Here is a 19,529-nt window from a genome sequence, read left to right as displayed (position 1 = left end):
CCCAGCAGGTCGAGGCTGCAGTGGCCGGGAACGGCCACTGCACTCCAGTCCGGGCGACAGAGTGAGACTCCAACTCAAAAAAAACCCCCCCAAACCCCCCAAAAATTAGCCAGGCGTGGTAGCCTGCATCTGTAGTTCCAGCTACTTGGAAGGCTGAGGCGGAAGGATCGCTGGAGCCCAGCAGGTCGAGGCTGCGGTGGCCGGGAGCGGCCACTGCACTCCAGTCTGGGTGACAGTGAGACTCCAACTCAAAAAAAAAACCCCAAAAAACAAAAAAAACTTGTACTTGTTCATAGCAGCACTATCCATAGTAGCCAAAAGATGGAAACAACACAAATGTCCATCAACTGATGAACAGTACACAAAATGTGGTATAGTCATGCAAGGACTATTATGTGGCTATTAAAAGGAATGAAGTACTGGTGGATCATGCTGCAACAGAAACGAAGCTTGAAAACAACATACTAATGAAAGAAACCAGACACAAAGTCCACAATATTCTATAATTCCATTTATATGAAATATGAATTTATATGAAATACCTAGAATAGGCAGATCCATAGAGCCTTATTATAGAAATAATAAGTGAAAGCATATCAGTGGTTGCCAGGGGCTGGGGGCAAGGGAAAAACGGAGTGTTTGCTTAATGAGTGCAGGTCTTTCTTCTGGGGTTACGAAAGTGTTCTGGAACTATATTTGGTGTTGGTTCAACATCATTGTAAATATACTAAACATCACTGAATTTGTATACTTTTTTTTTTTGAATCGGAGTCTTACTCTGTCACCCAGGCTGGAGTGCAGTGGCATGCTCGTGGCAACCACAACCTCTGCACACTGGGCTCAGGCAATCCTTCTGCCTCAGGCGTGCGCCACCATGCCCATTTAATTTTTTGATTTATTGTAGAGACAAGTTCTCACCACATTGCTCAGGCTGGCCTCAAACCCCTAGACTCAGGCAATCCTCTCACTTCCATCTCTCAAAATGCTGAGATTACAGGTGTGAGCCACAATACCTGGCACAAATTTATATACTTTAAAATGGTTAAAATGCAGAATTCTAGGTTCTGTGAATTTTATAACAATAAACTAAGATTATATATCTTTTACGAAGGTATTCCAGGCTTGTTTACATTGTTTATTATATAAATATTTGTTTATATAATCCCTGTTGGTATGGTGAGAAATCACGCACATGAGCCAAAGGTGTGTCTCCTCTGGGTACCATTTGCTGACAAAGGAGTTGCTGTGAAGTTTCAGCTAAAAATTGTGGCATTTCTGTGGGAACTACATAAATAACTCAAGAGTCTTTCCAAAAAAAAAAAATTAAATATAACAGACAAACTAAGGTTATGTTTCAAACCAAAATAAATATACAAAGCACTGGATCTACAGACAGGCATCACTGCTTCAACTCCATTGAATCCATATACTGTACCTTAAACCTCCGGAAAATGTTGCTTGTTTTCGAGTGTAAAATATTTCCTTATGTTTACTTGCTATGGCTCCTCAATCCTGCTGCCTCTAAAGGTAATTGCTGACTAGAGGCAACAGATGTAAAAAAACGCAACAGTGCAGGATTCCCCTGGGATGGCTGGGGCACGCAGAGGCCCTCGGCCAGACTTGAGCTTAAGAGCAGATCATAAGGAATGCCCTTTTTTTTTCCAGTCAGCTTCTTACTCTGGTGCCCAGGCTGGAGTGCAGTGGCACAATCATAGCTCCCACGACTACCACAGTCTCAGCCTCCTGGGCTCAGGAGATCTTTCCACCTTAGTATCCCAGGGTAGCAGGGACTACAGGTATGTGCCACCACGTCCAGATAATTTTTCATTTTTTTTGTAGAGACAGGGTCTCGCTAAGTGGCCTAGGCTAGTTGTGAACTCCTGGGCTCAAGCAATCCTTCACCTTGGCTTTCCAAAGCGCCAGAATTATAGGTGTGAGCCACCGAGCCCAGGCTAGGAGTGCAATTTTAATTCAAGGTATGGGGAACCACATCTTTTGAGTATAATGTCCAGTATAGATAATTTATAGTTCTCTCTGCTGTCCCCATTTTTAAAAAATATGATTTACAAATCACCCCAAAACAAATTCAACAAATAAGACTACCCATGACTTCTTTTTTGAATGCAGTCTTACTTAGTTTATATAACATGTCTCAGAAATGTGATCTATGGAGGTCTCAGGCATGGCGAGAGGAAGGCAAATATAACCACAACTCAAATATTTTTAGTTTACAAGACTAAAAATATTGTACCCTCCATTTTAAACCTGAATGCTTTTATGAACAATGAAAAAACTGTGTCCTACACATATATTCATTAATTTCATTCACAGTCTACTTTGCCAAGAGGGATTTGAGCCAGACCAGGTATTGGGTGGTTAGTCTTCTGTTTTGCTGACCTTACTGTCGTCAATGCATGCTGCAAACCCAAAAGACTTTGTACTCCGTTACTCTAAGCAAAATTCCATTCCATGGAAGTATAAAATGAGACAACCATATTCTTATTCAAATGAACATATACTCAAATCAAATATAAATCGGAGTAACAAAATATTTCGAATATTTTGATATAATATTTGTCAATACTGATCAGACACTGTTAACTTTTTTCCTGTTTGAGAAAGAAGGACACGACCCCTGAACTGGTTTGGTGTCTTCAAGCACTAATGGGCCACAACAGGACTAGGTTGAACTCCAGTGTACATCAACAGAGGAATAAAAACCCTAGAAGGAAGTGAGGGTGGTGGAGGCCATCACAGGATGCTCAAAAATCTCTGGTATCTCCTGAAGTCCTTCTCACTGGTACCATTTTTATCATCACTCTAATGACACATGTGGAAAACTAGGGAAATAATAAAAGCACAAAGGGGTAAAATGAAAAATCACTTCTGTGATGCCTCCGCTCAAAGATAACCACGGTGAATATTTGATGCGAGTCCTTCAGCATCTTTTCCTGTACCCACAGCTATTTATAAAAATATTTTTTTAAAAAACCAGGCTTGCATTCTGTATGTAATGGTTGTAACCCATTTTTCACCTAATAATATGTTTTTTATTTTAGGCTGGGCGTGGTGGTTCAAGCCTGTAATACCAGCACTTTGGGAAGCCGAGGTGAGAGGACTTCCTGAGTCCAGGGGTTCTGGACCAGCCTGGACAATATAGTGAGACCTCGTCTCTACAATAAATCAAAAAATTAGCTGGGCGTGGTAGCACATACCTGTAGTTCCGGCTACTTGGAGGGCTGAGGCAGAAGGATTGCCTGAGCCTAGCAGGTCGAGGCTGCAGTGGCTGCGAGCATGCCACTGCACTCCAGCCTGGGTGACAGATTGAGATTCCAACAACAACAAAAAAATGTGTGTGTACATATATATATGTGTATACATATATATGACATATATATGTCTTATGTATATATATATTACACTTACAGATTCTTCCTACATTAAGTGACACAGTCACCATTTAAAAAGTATAGTCAGGGCTGTGGTAACAGACATGGTCTGCTGAGTCCTTGCTATGCACTGGGCATTATGCTAAACACTTTATACTTATTATATTCTTTTGACATGACAGCACCTCTGGGAGGAAGGTACTATTTTCACCCATCTCTAAGAGAGGCTTAGAGAAGTGAAAGCAGGATCCTTAGCCACCAGGCAGCAGCTGTGCAGCTCTGGGGCTGTGCCTCATGCCTCCACCAGCAAATGCAGCTAAGCGCTGTCCCTGGATTCACCCACTCCATGTGTGGCAGGATGGACTGGGGGTTCAAATGTTCCTTAGTGTTTATCTAAAGGTAAGGGCGAGGAAGGAAAAGGGGGTCTGATGGAAAGCTATGGTCACACAGTTCTCATCTTTAAAACTTTAAAGTAAACTTGTGAGTCAAAGAAGTGGGAACGTGTTTCTTGCCAAAGTTTTTTCAGTGTCTTCATATTGCCTTTTGACAGCCAGATATAAGTTGTCTGGAAACTTCCTTAGCAATAGAGAATACATTAACTTAAACTGAATAATTCAAACTTATAGGCTGTCTTGTAGAAGGAATATAGTATAGTGATTACCTATATTTCACTGGGTTTTTAGAAAGTTTTTAAAAATAGCTTTTTGAGATACAATTCATATACGGTTTACTCATTTAAAGTATGCATTTCAGTGTTTTTTTTTTGTTTGTTTTTGTTTTTTTGGTATAGTCACAGAATTGTGACATCATCACCAAAATCAATGTTAGAATGTTTTATCACCCCACAAAGAACTCCTGTACCCATTAGCGGTCACCCTCCCCCACAACTGTAAGCAACCACTAATCTACTTTCTGCCTCTAGAGATTTGCCTGTTCTAGACATTTACGTAAATGGAATCTTAAAATATGTGGTTTCTATGATTGGCTTCTTTCATTTAGCATAATGCTTTCAAGATTAATCAATGTTATAAGCATGTATCTGTGCTTTCATCCTTTTTGTGGACAAAACTTTATTGGGGGTTTTTTGGTGTTTTTTTGTTTTTTGAGTTGGAGTCTCACTCTGTCGCCCAGGCTGGAGTGTACAGTGGCACGCTCATTGCCACTGCAGCCTCGACCTGTTGGGCTCAGGCAATCCTTCTCCTCAGCCTCCTATGGAACTATAGGTGTGTGCCACCATGCCCAGCTAATTTTTTTAAATTTATTGTAGAGATGAGGTCTTGCCAAGTTACCCAGGCTGCACTTGAACCCATGGGTTCAGGCATTCCTCTCACCTCAGCCTCCCAAAGTGCTGGGATTATAGGCGTGAGCACCACGCCCGGTTTTTATTGGGTTTTAAAAGTATTAAATGAGTCTCTTGTAAAATGTTTAGAGTCTCTTGCACACAGTAACTGCTCATTAAATTGTAATTGCTACTTCCTTCAACAAGAAATCACTGCAGTGGCACATATAATAGTAATTGCCTTTCCAAATGTCTACTGCCAAGCAGATGTAAGTTATTAAAATTCATATTTGAGTCCAATAGCTCATTTTAACTATTTTAAAGTTTTATTATGGTTTAAAAAACATTCTTTAAATTATGATTATTTGCAATTATTTTCTGTAGTAAAAATGATTTATCCTCCATTATATCACTACTTAGTACAACAAACAATGCAAAGTGAGAAAAGCTAAACTATTCAACATAATATTGGGTAAAATCTTAGAAAAATGTAATTATCCTCTAACCAAAGAAAGAATGTACTGGCATTTCCCTTAGTAATACCGTAAAAAGATAATTCATATTTCTAACACACTTAACATAGTCAACTATAGAAAGAGCAGATTCTCAGAAATGAGAGGGATCTCAAGAACTTAGCTAATTCATCTTTCAACTTCAGACACAACCCAACTAGTAATTCTGGGCAAACAAGAATTTTTTTCCCCCATGGAATACCCTGAAAAGGCAACTCTTTAACCATTCTTAATAACTAATTCCAACATCTAGAGCCCCCACCCCCAGGAAACGGACTTTATTTATAGTCATTCTCCTCAGCCTCCATGTGGAAATAGCTGCTTTTGGCTTGAGTTATGATCATCTTTGAAAGGTGTGCTCTGTCCTCAAGTACCACTGTTACATTTCTCTGTCGATCTTTTTTTTGGCATGTTTGTATTTTAAATCTTTCCACATAGCTCTTATTTTCCAAATCACGTGGCTCTTCTTTTTGGCCTCTCTGTCCTGTATCCTCTCCTTCAGGTAAGTCCCTCAGAGGAACTGTGCAATCTCCTTTCCTAGGGATCCTTAAGAAAAAGTCATTTACCTGACAAGATGGCCAATCTCAAGATTCCTAGAATTGTCAACATCAACTCTATCCCAGTGAAGTCTGACTAGAGTTGAGGAAAATGCCAACTTCTTTGTGCCTCTGAAGTCTCTACTCACTGATCACTTGTTCTCCTGGATTTTTCTCTTTGTGCAGTCATTTCTCAGTTCTTTTTTTTTTTCCTTCACAGGTCTTCACTGAGCTATTAGCCAGAATGGCCATTCGGAACCCTTTTTATGGGCTGCTGTCCCCAGAGTCCTTCAGCTTCACCAGTGGGTTAGGGGTGAGTGTGATGCACACATGCTCTCTGCCTCACCCTCCCAGCCTCACGTGCAGACATGGATCAAGACTTCCCAGGTGAGACCACCTGCACAAAACACAAACTCCAGATCTACAAGGTTCTGAAGGAGTATGCTTGAATGGAAGGGTCTAAATAGTCTCCAATTAGAACAGCTATGGCTATTTAACATTATAATGCCTGTCAAACATTTTGCAGAAAGGATTTTTAAAAAAACTAATACTGTGTTATTACACAGGACTCTGTTCTTGTCCAGATATTTGAAAACTGATAGACGTCTCTCCAGTTTAGAGTTACCAGATTTAGCAAAGAGAAAGAAGATGCCCAGTTAAATTTGAATTTCAAGTTTACCTGTGTGAGCCCAGGTAACACCATCTTAAACACTCCTGCCACTTTGCTAGCTGCCCGAGATGGAAAATTACCAACCAGACTAGGCCGCAACGCATTCTAACACCTAGCCTAACCGCAAGGCTTCCTCTCAACTTACTTAACCACAAGTCTTAGTTACCCCCTAGCAACGCCAACCACACAGATTCTCCCCCCAGGCCCTATAACTGCCCTAGCCTATAAGCGGTAGTAGGCTTCAGTTTCCTGGACTACCCCCACCCCCCACCAGGGTCTCCTCCTTGGAATAAACCTGTGTTGCCATTGAGCTACCCATTTTCAGTCTCTCTTTTCCTATCTGCTCGTTTTCTTGAACTAACAAACTGGGCATCCTGTATTTTACCTGGCAGCCTTATCTGGTTCAGAGGCACAAATGTTCTTAGTTTCCTTTCCTTACATACACATTAATTCACTTATTCATTCATTAATTAAATATTTAATAAATACAAGGTGCCAGGGACTCTTCTAGGTGCTAGGTGATACAGCAGAGGAAAAAAAACATCAGACAAGAATATCTGTTCTCAAAGAGCTTCTACAACACAAAGTCCAGAAAAGAGGCACTTTGCCATTTGTAATCTACCAGCCTCAGTTGCCTACATGTATGTGGAGATACGTAGAAGAAAAACACAGGATTTGAAGGCAGAAGATGGCCAGGTCTGTACAGGTTCAGGCCTGTCACTTAATTTCTCAGAGAGGCAGTTTCCTCATCAATGAAATGAGGAGACCACACCTGCCTGACTTCACAGATGAGGTGAGGATGATATGACATTTTGTCAGGGAAAGTGCTCTGTGAGCTACAGAATGTTAAAATTTTACCAACACTGTTGTTATTATGGTTGCTTTGGTGTTTTGAAATTCGAGTCTTTAGGATATATAATTTTTTCACACTATTGTGGAAATTAGGTAGGAAACTAGGCATTTACTTCAAAATTATATGGAAAAGCAACTTAAAAATTCTAGGGTCAGGTGCAGTGGTTCATGCCTGTAATCTCAGCACTTTGGGAGGCTGAGGACAGAGGATTGCCTGAGCTCAGGAATCTAAGATCAGACTAGGCAACATGGTGAGACCTCATCTCTATAATAAATAAAAAATTTAGCAGGGTGCATGCAGTCCCAGCTACTTGGAAGACTGAGGCAGAGGGATAGTTTGAGCCCAGCAGGTCAGGCTGTGGTAGCTTTGATGGAGCCACTGCACTCCAGCCTGGGCTACAGAATAAGACTCCAACAACAACAAAAAAAATTCTAGGACTCAGCTGTTATTTTTTTCTAAATAACAATATTTTTGGCAAATAAACAATTTAGTTCACACTTCAGTGGAAAGAACATAGCTGAGGTACTGGGTAGGCCAATTTATACACATACAAGTAAACAAGTGGTCAACTATTTTTAAATGTACCTACTCTGTCCAATGATGAGGTGATCCAAATTCTGATCTTCTCAGAGGATGGAAATAGGTTATTTTTATTTTGCTACCCACTGAATCCTTCTATTATGTGGCACTTTTTATACAAAATTATATAAAGTTTTTTTCTGATCTAGAGTAATACTTAAAGTTCTGTGGGGGCTAAATGACATGACACACATCCTTCTATAATTCCTTCAGTCCCGGGGTTGTGAGAAGGTCTGTTGTTTTTATTATGTAGACATTTTCCAGTCCTACAGCACTCTTATTTTTGTTTCCTTCAGTTTATTTACTTTTTATGAAATAATTCCAACACAGAGAAGAGTACAAGGAATAATGTATTAGACTTCACGCTCCCACCATCAGCTCTACCAAGATTTAACATTTTTGCCATTCTTGCCTTAAGATTTTTTAAAATAAAATAAAGCATCACTAATATAATTGAAGGCTATTGCACACTTCTACACAGCATCTTTCATTCTCTTCCCTACCCTCTCCTGAGTTGACCGATATCCTGAATTTGGTATTTGCCATTCATGCATGTTTTTAGACTACAACTGCATATGTATGAATTCACATATGGTATTATTTTGCATGTTTTCAAACTTTAAATAAGTGACATCTTTTTCACATTTGCTTATTCCACTCAATAAAACGTCTCTGAGATGTAGCCACACTGATCCACATAGCTCTATTTTAACCTATTATGATAGTACTATTGTACGAATATAGCACAACTTATTTTCCCAGTCTCCCACTGATGTCCACTTATGTTTTTTCCCATTGTAAACAATGTTGTGATAAACATCTTTGGGCAGTAAGTACTCTCTTAATGTAATCACGGGTTCTTGGAAATTGACAATGTACAGCAGGTCCTCAAACAACATTGTTTCATTATAAGGTTGATGAGGAAAGAAACATTTTATTATACACCGTTTGGCTTAAAGTTCCAGTTTCCAAGAATCTATGGATGAAGTAAAAAGTGAGGACTTACTGTACTTGACTCTTTATGACCATGTCCATAATTTCTCTAGGAAATTGCCTAGAAATGAATTTCAGAGTTTAAGGGTATTCACACTTTCAATTCTGTGATCCAGAATAAAACTAAACTCCCCAAAGTATTATACCAATTTATACCATGTATGACAGTTCCCACTGCTCTCTAACCTTACACAAATGTGATATTGTCAGACTCAAGCATTTTTGCCAGTATGAAGAATGTAAAATGGTGTCTCATTGATATTTTAATGGCCATTTTCACAATTACAAGTCAGATGTGCACCTTCACCCATTTATTGGCCAGTCAGGTTTCCGCATATGAAAACTACCAACTTGTATCCTTTTCCTGTTTTCCTTTCATCTTTTTCTTCATGATTTGTCACTTATATATGTCACATTCTATCCTAGCTGTTCACTTCGCTTATGATGTCTTAGACATTTTGAACAGAAGTTTTAAATTTTAATGTAGTTACACATTAGTATTTTCTACTATGGTTTGCAATTTTTATAGGAATTCTTCCCACTCCAATATCATAAAGACAACATATTTCTATTCTAAAAGTTAAACAATTTGGGTTTTCAAGTGCAGATCTTTACCTAGAATTTATTTCTGTGTATAGTGGAGTGTAGGGTATTCTACATGGATAACCCATTATCTAAGAAGCATTTATTGATTTGTAATCCCTACATTATCAATATCAAGTTTCACATTGGTGTAGGCTTATTTCTGGGCCCTTTACTCTGTTTTGTTGCTCTATATATCTCTAAGTCAATACAATACCATCTTCATTTACTGTCAATCCATAATAAGTCTTAATATCTGGTGGGGTGAATGCCCCTACCTCATTCTTCCAAACTGCCACAGATCATCATAAGCCATGGTTCTACCACACAAATTTTAGAATCAACTTGTCAGATTCCAGGAAAAGTACTGTTGAGATTTCAAATGAAATTGAATGCAATTTATAAATTAATTCAGGATTTAACTGCTCCAGTGGCTTTTTGGAAAATAAATATCTGTTAGCTGAAAGATCAACTAAAATTTTATTACCATTCAAAGCAATAATTACCTTACAAACTGCCATGCTTTCTATTTATAGATCTATACATTCTATCACTGAATACACATTATAAAGACCAAAAAACATCAGAGTTCACTGAATTCTTATTTCTACTCTAGGTATCTATCATAAGAAAATAATCCTAATGATAAAAAAAGCCAGATACATAAAATGCACACTGCAGTATTATGTATAGTAGAACAAATGAAAACAACTTAAATATCAATGATAGAACTGTTTAAGCAAACTAGAAGAAATATGCCCAATGATAATCTACAATGCCAATAAAACTGCTAGCTATAACCACCATATATAACAATAATGAAAATGTTTACTTATGGTATTGCATTAAGTTATAAAATTAGGATATCAACTGTTTGTACAATGTGAATACAGTTGTAGGGGAAAAAAACTCAAATATTTGCACAGGAAAATAAAATGTACTAAACTGTTTACAATAGTTAGGTTAGGAGTATGGAATTACATTGCAATTCTCCCACCTACTCTACTTCTTTTTTTATTCTATCATCCAAAGTTTCTGGGAGGTGATTTTATGACTTATATTTAAAAATCAGAAAGAAAAAAAAACATGCTATGGAGCTACTCTTCTATCATAGCAAAATGCATTGTAAAAAATATTTCTAATACATTAATAAAATGAGTAGTTCCCGTGTGTTTTTTCAGGGCTTCATTTAACATTTCAAGAGACAGTGCTTGTGGGAAGCAAAAGATTCAGAAGCTGACGCTCAGGGTTTGGGGTAGATCGATCACTGATTTCTTTTACTTATTTGGGGGAAATAGTACCACCCATTTTTTCAGTAAAAAAAAAAAAAAAAAAGGAAATGAAAATATGTAGATGTGTGAGTTGGTTAGCAAACCTTTTAGAAACAAATGAACATTCATTAAAAGAACTCTAAAATGTCATCTAAATCATTAAAAAAAGAAAGACTGCTTACTTTCTTTTCTCTCAAGTATAAAGGAGAGTAAAAAGCAGGGAGTTTGTCATTTGAAACTGAAATTTAAAAATCTATAACATTATTTCCATTGCTTGTAATTTACCTTAAAAACATGGAAGGCTTCAAACTGGATGTTGGGACTTTTATCTCTAAGGAGGTTCATCATCAGTTTCAGGTTCTCTGGCTTGCTGATATATTTTGTCATAATGGTGAAGTTGTGGCGGTCCAGGATCAGCTCACCTAGCAGCTACAAGGAACACAAAATCAAAGCTATAATCTCAGAGTCACCTTACACAAAATATACGTTACCACTTGTCAATGAAAAACAAAATATCAATGTGAGTAAGAACGGTATGAAAAATACTGGAGTCTTTAAGTGCATCTTAAAGCACAGGCATTTAAAAAAAGTCGCTATTTTATGCTTTTATTTTTAATATTTTATTTTTGTAGAGACTGGGTCTATGTTGCCCAGGCTGGTCTCAAACTTTTGACCTCAGGCGATCATTCTGCCTAGGTCCCTCAAGGTGCTGAGATTACCATGCCTAAACATTTTATGTGTTGTTGTTGTTTTTGGCTAACATTGGTGCCTAATGCATTTTTCTAGCTATTGCTGCAGCTCACCCAGAGCTAGCTAGAAATGAATGTATTATTTTCAATGCTTATTTTAATTATCTTCCTTTCCATTAACATATTGCTCCACAGGCATTCAGGTGCTAGGAACAGCAAAATTGTCCCTATAATTACTCCTCCTTTACCTGAATAAATATACTCCAGTAGTTAACTAGAAAGACAGTTATGTTAAGTGACTTATACCTTTCTCCTGACTTTTATTTTAAACACTGATATAGAGCCAGAAAAAATTATTGATACTGAATCCACATCAAGTTTAGAAAGTACAGCAAGTTTATATAAAAAGGAAAGCAAAACATTTTCTGGGAACAAATAATAGTTTCCCAAATGCATCATTATTCTAGAACAAAAATACCCAATGTTAGAACAGCTGAAGACCCTCTAGCAACATGGCTGACTGTATTATTGTAACTATCTCAGAAACTTCTTTTTTTGAGTCAGGGTATGGTATCACTGTGTTGCCCAGGCTGGAAAGCAGTGGCACAATCACAGCTCCAACTCCTGGCTCCAACTCCTGGGCTCAAGGGCCTCCCAAGTAGCTGGGATTATAGGTGTGTGCCACCACACCTGGCGCGCACACACACACACACACACACACACACACACACACACACACACACAAACACACATATTTTTGCTATGTTGCCTGGGCTGGTCTTGAACTCCTGGGCTCAAGCAATCCCCCTACCTCTGTCTCCCAGTATGCTGGGATTCCAGGTCTCAATTCCATATCTGGCTTGAAACTTTTGTTCCCACTGTAATGGTAGCAATTGCTAAAGGTTCAGCAAGCAGGTGGTTGAAAGGCACCGTAATATAATTTTATATAGGAGATACACTTCATTTTCAATTGTCCTATTTCCTGGACTTTTTCTGGCGGCCTCAGGATAATAATACATCATTACATGGTTATAGAAATCCTGGATGGGAGGAGAAATCACATCAAACTGAGGCATGGTTGTCTATCATAACAGAGGCCCAGATGTGAATATGTGTGTGTGTGTGTGTGTGGGAGAGAGAGAGAGAGAGAGAGAGAGAGAGAGCGAGAGCGAGAGAGAGAGAGAGAGAGAGAGAGAGAGAGAGAGAGAGAGAGAGAGAACACCAGTAAGCAACAATCTTTACCTATGATGCATCTTTTGTCTATTTATTAATAATAAATAAGAATGGCACAATTTAAAGTTACTTTAGTGTATGAAAATAACAATTGTTAAATCTGAAAAAATAAAAGGATGACTACTGTTGGATGTTGGCTGGTCACTAGTCATTCTCATGCACATGAAATAGCAACTGCATAGTTAAATTATTCACCTCCATCCTCCCTAGTTTCTGCAGCCTCTGAAGCTAACTCAACACTCTTCTGGAGACTTTCTTTGCTCCTGATTTCAAGGCCACTGCTTCTTCTTTTCTTATCTCTTGCAGCTTGTTCCTTTGCTAACTATTTTCCTGCCCCTCCTCCTCCCCCCTTCTGCACTCTCAGGTTGTCAATCTTCCAAGCTGTCTACTTGGGTCTCTCATCTCCCAACAGTCTCACCCATACTCATGGGTTCAACTGTAACATTGAGGAGGATGCCTCCAAATCTACACTTCTACGGAAGGATCGCCGGAGCCCAGCAGGCGGGGCTGCGGTGGCCGGGAGCGGCCACTGCACTACAGTCTGGGCAACCGAGTGAGACTCCAACTCAAAAAAACCACAAAAAATAAATCTACACTTCTGGTCTCAACTTCTTTCCTAAATGCTAGACCATGTTTCTAACTGCCCACTGGGCAGCCCCTTGTGGACACTCTGCTGGCAGCGGTCCCCAACCTTCCTGACATTAGGGACTGGTTTTATGGAAGACAGTTTTTCCATGGGCAGAGCGGGAGAAGGATGGGCAGTCAAACCTCACTGCTAACGTTAATCTGTATTTGCAGCCACTGCCCAGCGCTAGCATCACCACCTCAGCTCTGCCTCAGATCATCAGGGATATTAGATTCTCATAAGGAGGGTGCAGCCTAGACCCCTCACATGCGCAGTTCACAATAGGGGCTGTGCTCCTGAGAATCTAATACGGTCACTGATAGACAGAAAGCAGGGCTGAGGTGGTAATGTGAGCATTGGGGAACAGCTATAAATACAGATGAAGCTTAGCTTGGTAGCCCACTGTACCCCTCCTGCTGAGTAGCTGGTTTCTAACAGGCTCCATCAGTGGCCTGGGGGTTGGGAACCCCTGCTGTAGGGACGACAGTTAATGTCTTTCTCTGCTCCTTTCTTTTCCTTGCTGCTCACATAACATCTACATCCAAGATCTACTATTTTTGTTTTTAAAATGTCTCTTGAACATCTTTCATTCCATTTTTACAGTCAGTATTCTCACTCAAACTCTGATTACTTTTCTGCTAGACTACTACACAGCATGCACAGTGGTCTCTCCTGTCTTCACCAAGCCAATCCATTTTGCTTATTTTGTCAAAGTAATCTTCCTGGAAATCGGTTGTATTTTTACTAATTCCACTTATAAAGTCACTGGATAAACAAACAAATACCTAGATTCCCATGGATTTAGGGGAAAAAAGTAAACTCCTTAGGATGGCATTCAAAGCCCTCTGTGACCTGGCATCATTTCTACTGCTTTCTGTCCTCGGCTCTATCTCTCAGTTTTCCTCACTCTTCCACCTCTGTAGTTTCACTCCTCTGGCTCCAAATTTTTGCAAAATTCTTTTACCTCCTCTCTGCCTGTTCAGACGGTACCCATCCTCTCAGGACTAGCCCAGATACTATGTTTGAGAAAGCCTTTCCTCTTCTCTCCAGTGGAATTCACTCTGCCTTGCAGTACTGAGTCTTTAGTGAGCCTATTTCACGTGCCGGCTCTGTAAGAGTGTGTTTCAAATCCTCAGACATCCCAACTGCATGACGTGCGTGGATATTGTTGGGGACAATAAAGTCCTACCAACACAGAATCCTCTCCACAAAATGCAGAAAAGAAAGAAAGCAGTTTTAGCCAGGTGTGGTGGTTCATGCTTGTAATCCCAGCACTTTGGGAGGCAGAGGTGAGAGGATTGCCTGAGTCCAGGGGTTTGAGACCAGCCTGGGCAACTTGGCAGGGCTTCTACAATAAATCAAAAATTAGCTGGGAGTGGTGGCACATGCCTGTAGTTCCAGCTACTTGGAAGGTTGAGGCAGAAGGTTTGTTTGAGCCCAACAGGGAGAGGCTGCTGTGGCCATGAGCATGCCACTGCACTCCAGCCTGGGCAACAGAGTAAGACTCTGACAAGGAAGGAAAGAAGGAAGGAAGGAAGGAAGGAAGGAAGGAAGGAAGGAAGGAAGGAAGGAAGGAAGGAAGGAAAGCTGTTTTATTATTGACTATGCACACCCAGAGAACAATATGGTAGGTAATCTGTAAAAAAAGAGATCACAGAAACAGTAAAATTCTACCTTATTTATATAGCCAAGCCATCCCATACACATGTCCTCAAGACAAAGGATAACCTGATCCCTAGGAGAGGAATTGACAGCACGATTTCTATAAGCTCTTTCATAGTTCACCCCAAATTCCCCTGGCAACTGATGTAGCCATTTGTCTTTGCTATTTCTCTGAATAATAAAATTACTCTTATCTTCTAACAAGCGAATGGTTACAACTTGGAGAAGAGCACCTAGGTTAAATTCTTCTAGTGACAGGGAGATAGGAGCTCCCTAAATGTTTATAAAAGGAATGGCTACCAGACCCTCCAAAAAACAGAAACAAAAACAAAACCTTCTGGTTGTGAAGCTGTCAAGAGACTTATTTGCCTTCTAAAGATATATGCAGAGGGCAACCCCCTCAGGTTCTCTCCCACTGTGGGAGCTTTTCTGACCTCTCAATGAACCCTACTTTCAAAAAAAAGATAGATATATGAAGACAGAGTCAAATACCATGTATGTACACATATATATCATATACAGACATATCAAAAAGGTTTCAGCAAAAAAGGAATTTCATTTTTAAAAAATCACATACATATGCACATACTCAAGACACATTTGTTGAAGTAACATTGATGAGTTAAATTGAGATTAAGTCACTTCAAATTTTATTACCTGGGGATACCTACATATAAATTCTATCCACTCTATCCTCTACTAATACAATTTCACAACTTTTCTGAAACAATGAGTTGTGCTAAATCACTTGACTAACAACACTGAATCATTTAGCCATTGAATGTTAATCTATTTAACTAATATCAACAATGACAAATTGCTACATTCCATAATAACACAAAGCACTATAGAGCAAGAACTACCAAGTAAATGGAAAACAGTCATATTTTATTTCTTCTAATTTCCTATTTTGTGTGCCTCATAGTACATAACAAAACCATGAAGCAAGAGGAAATAAGTTTTAAAACCTAGTGTTTTAATTAAATTGATCAGAGCTCAAGAAACTTTCCAAATTCTACCAAGCTTTTTTTGAATTATAATCTTTCTTGCTGGTAATTAAATGTCAGGCCTCTGAAGAAGATAAATAAATTCCTAAGCTCTGTCACATGAGGGAAAGGAATTTCCCTGTTAATTATTTTTTATTGACACCAGGAATCAAGTAGCCCAAGATGGCTCAGAAAAATCTAGAATGTGATTAACAAAAGGCAGCAGGTAACAAATACTTTGGAATCAAAAAATAGCTTACTACTTAAGACAGTTATTACTTACAAAGTCGCTATTATAATAATCTAACCTCTCTTGTTTCCTATGATTATGAAATATCTATGTAAAAAAATTACGGAATCCATACATATAAACATAGTTGTGTCACAATAGAACACATTGCTACCAGATCTAATTCTTAAAAGGAAAAACCAAAATTGTTTTAGTCGAACATCACAGAATAACATTTTTCTATCAAAAAAGGAGCAAACAATACTTCATGAGTTTGATGCTTATATATGAACCCATTTCAGTTATCTACCTTTTTGTTTGTTTAAACAGAGTGATACAAGACCATTTTAGTAATATCTTTGCCTATAATCTGACATTCAAAAAAGCCAACTCTTAAGTAACCATTTCAACATTTTCTGCATTCTTAGTATACTAATTTATTCCTCTTTTGTCAGGTGCTTCTTCTTCTTTTTTTTTTAACCACTATCCAACCAGTACTTGGTTTTACCATCCTGTAAATAAACTATTTGTGAGACTCCTACTCATAAAGATTTCAGGTAGGAACAGCAACCAATAGTATGTTTGGGTAGATTCATGAAGAACAGGAAAAATGCCTCAGAATAGGCTGAAGCATCTGTAAATACATAGGAAACACAAACAGTTTGAAAAGAGAGAGTTTGAAGGGAGTTTCCATGCCACATACAAATATGGCCTGCTCCTTATCCATGTCACTGGGAACGGCATGGAGGTCTCTTGCTGGAAAATCATGGGAAGGAGGGTAGAAGGATACACAGTGGCAAGAAAGGAACTTTTCACCCCCTCTGCTGCCTCTCGAATTTGCCTTATATACCGTATCAATAACACACTTACCACATGGACAGGCTTCTATTTTTAAATGCAAATGCATTCTGGTAGGAATAAGTCTTATTCACACTCTAGTTAGTCCCAATTATTAATTAGATTAGTGCCAGGTGCAGTGGCTCATGCCTACAATATCCCAGTACTCTGGGAGGTTGAGGCAAGAGGATTGCCTGAGCCTAGGAGTTCACGACCAGCCCAGGAAACATGGCAAGACCTTGTCTCTACAATAAATAAAAAAATTAGCTGAGCATGGTACCTGTAGTCCCAGCTATTTGGAAGGCTGAGGAGGAAGAATCGCCATAGCCCAGCAGGTCGAGGCTGCGGTGGCCGTGAACGTGCCACTATGCTCCAGTCTGGGTGACAGAGTGTGACTCTGACTCAAATAGTAATAATAATTATAATATAGAATAGGTCAATCTCTTCCAGAGACTTAACTCTGGAGATAATGAATTCTGGGGATAATGACAAGGAATATTTATTTATGGAATTTAGCTTGATTTGTTTAATAAATGTCAATAGTTTTTACCATGAACTAGGCTCTGCTCTAACTACCTTATAAATGTTAACGGGGGAAGAGGACAAAGTGAGGCTGAAGACACCCGAGAGGAGAATTAGGGCAAAGGGTACAGGAGTAGGAGGGGACAATGGGATAGCAGGAAAGAGAAAGCAGGAAGACGACTGGAAGAAAAATCCTTGGGTAAAGAAAACAGTGCCAGCTTTGTGACTTTGCTTGTGGTCCTGGAGATGGTCAATCACAGAAAAAAATCCTGTCACAAGTCCTTGAGTCAGCTGAAAATGGTACAAGGACACATTCTAAAGACTATGACCTTCCGCTTTCTTCTTCATGGTTTGGTTCAGTCACTTAAGTTCATTTGAACCTCTGTACTTTAGTCCAATATCTGACAGACTCCCACTAAAAAGAAGAAGGATTTGGAAAATTTATGAGCAGTTTCCCATATGCTGGCCCTTCAGAGCACTGACATCTCTGCTGACTATTCCAATTGCCACCTTCCTCCCAGGGTCACCATCTCTTGTGTTATGGACAGTCTCCTCTAGCTGTGACTATCCTTGGGGAGCCCTTCACAAAACAAGATATGGTTGTGTCAACAGGACATATCCTTATTTTCATCAGCTTCTAGTGAGTATTCTGGACGAGGAAGAACACAGCACTGAGGTCACTGTCTTCTCCTGGAGGTCAGTTCCACGCACAGTTTGGTCTCATCACTATAAGCTCTAGCACAGACGGCAGCACACTGTGGGCTTTCCTTGATGGATCTCCTTGAAAGGCTTTCAACCCAAAGGGAAAACTCCATAAAGAGTGTTGAATGACTGGATGAAAACTGACCTTTCCGTTTAACACTCAGTGAAGGCAAAAAAAAAACAGGCAGAATGTGGGTCATGGCTAATGCAAGATCATGGACAAACTAAATCATCAAAAACATAATACAAAATAGACTGAATTGACTGCCCTAGCTTAGAATTGTATCCAATATTTAGAAGCAAATGTACTGTTCTATGAATGTCATCATCCTGACATGTAAAAATAATACAAGTGTGATATTTAGCAAACTGGAACACTATACAAATTGCTTAACTAAAAACAGTCAATCTATTATCTGCCAGAAACGTTCTTTTGAGTATGGGAGTGAGATGTGGAGGGCAGGGATGCAGCTCCATCCCACTTCTCCTCCCCTTAAGCACTCTCCTACCTCCCCTTGGCCAAATGGCAGCTTCAGGCACATTTCCACTAGGGGTGGCAGGGTCACTTGTGAATGGATGTGACCTTACTCCACTGGGCTCCCTGTCATTTCCACAGGCATTTCATAGGAAGATAAAAGCCTCAAATAGCAGATGTCATTTTTTTTTTTTTTCAGTTGGAGTCTCACTCTGTCACCCAGGCTGGAGTGTAGTGGCACACTCATGGCTACTGCAGCCTTGACTTGCTGGGCTCTGGTGATTCTTCTGCTTCATCCTTTCAAGTAGCTGGATCTACAGGCATGTGCCACCATGCCTGGCTAATTTTTTGATTTATTGTAGATACAAGGTCTTACCAAGTTGCCCAGGCTGGTCTCAAACCCCTGGGCTCAGGCAATCCTCTCGCCTCTGCCTCCCAAAGTGCTGGGATTAAAAGCGTGAGCTACCGTGCCCAGCTATCATTTGGTTTTATGGACACATACACACACATACCCTTATCCAGAGTCACCATGATTTTTCACAGATTTAGGCCTCTGCTTAAAGACCAACTTGTCAGGGAAGGGGCTGGCTGACACTCCAGCTACTCTGGCACACACATATCTATCCCCCCAGTCATCGTCTTCTGCCCCCTTACCCTGCTTTTTAGTTCTTAAAACCACCTGAAAATGATGTATTTGTTTACTGTCTCCTGTCTGCTTTCCTCCCACAGAATGTTGAGGTCCACAGAGCTGTTCTTGGCTGCCACCATATGTCTGGAAGATGAACACGTATTTGTTGACTAATGGAATGGCTGTTCTATTACCTCCCTCATGCTTCCTTCCTCAATAATTCATCCAACTAAGCTGTGTATAGGTAATTAAGAACTGACGTTTTTCTTTCCCTGCT

The 19,529-nt window shown here is 39.6% G+C and overlaps 1 protein-coding gene across 2 annotated transcripts in view; it reads right to left on the bottom strand.

Moving 5' to 3' along the window:
• The window catches only part of CAB39L (calcium binding protein 39 like), a 90,946-nt gene that overhangs the window by 7,907 nt on the left and 63,510 nt on the right, over positions 1-19,529 (bottom strand). For both annotated transcript variants that reach the window (XM_008052034.2, XM_021709542.1), the window contains one exon: positions 10,950-11,093. In XM_008052034.2, the coding sequence (XP_008050225.1) occupies positions 10,950-11,093 (144 nt within the window). The remainder of the gene's footprint in view (positions 1-10,949; positions 11,094-19,529) is intronic.

This window comes from Carlito syrichta, unplaced genomic scaffold (assembly GCF_000164805.1).
Source record: "Carlito syrichta isolate Samal-C Ts95f unplaced genomic scaffold, Tarsius_syrichta-2.0.1 Scaffold254042, whole genome shotgun sequence".
In the NCBI taxonomy this organism is placed as follows: domain Eukaryota; kingdom Metazoa; phylum Chordata; class Mammalia; order Primates; family Tarsiidae; genus Carlito; species Carlito syrichta.
The sequence above is the reverse complement of the archived record's forward strand: the minus strand, read 5'-3'. Positions and strand labels throughout refer to the sequence as shown.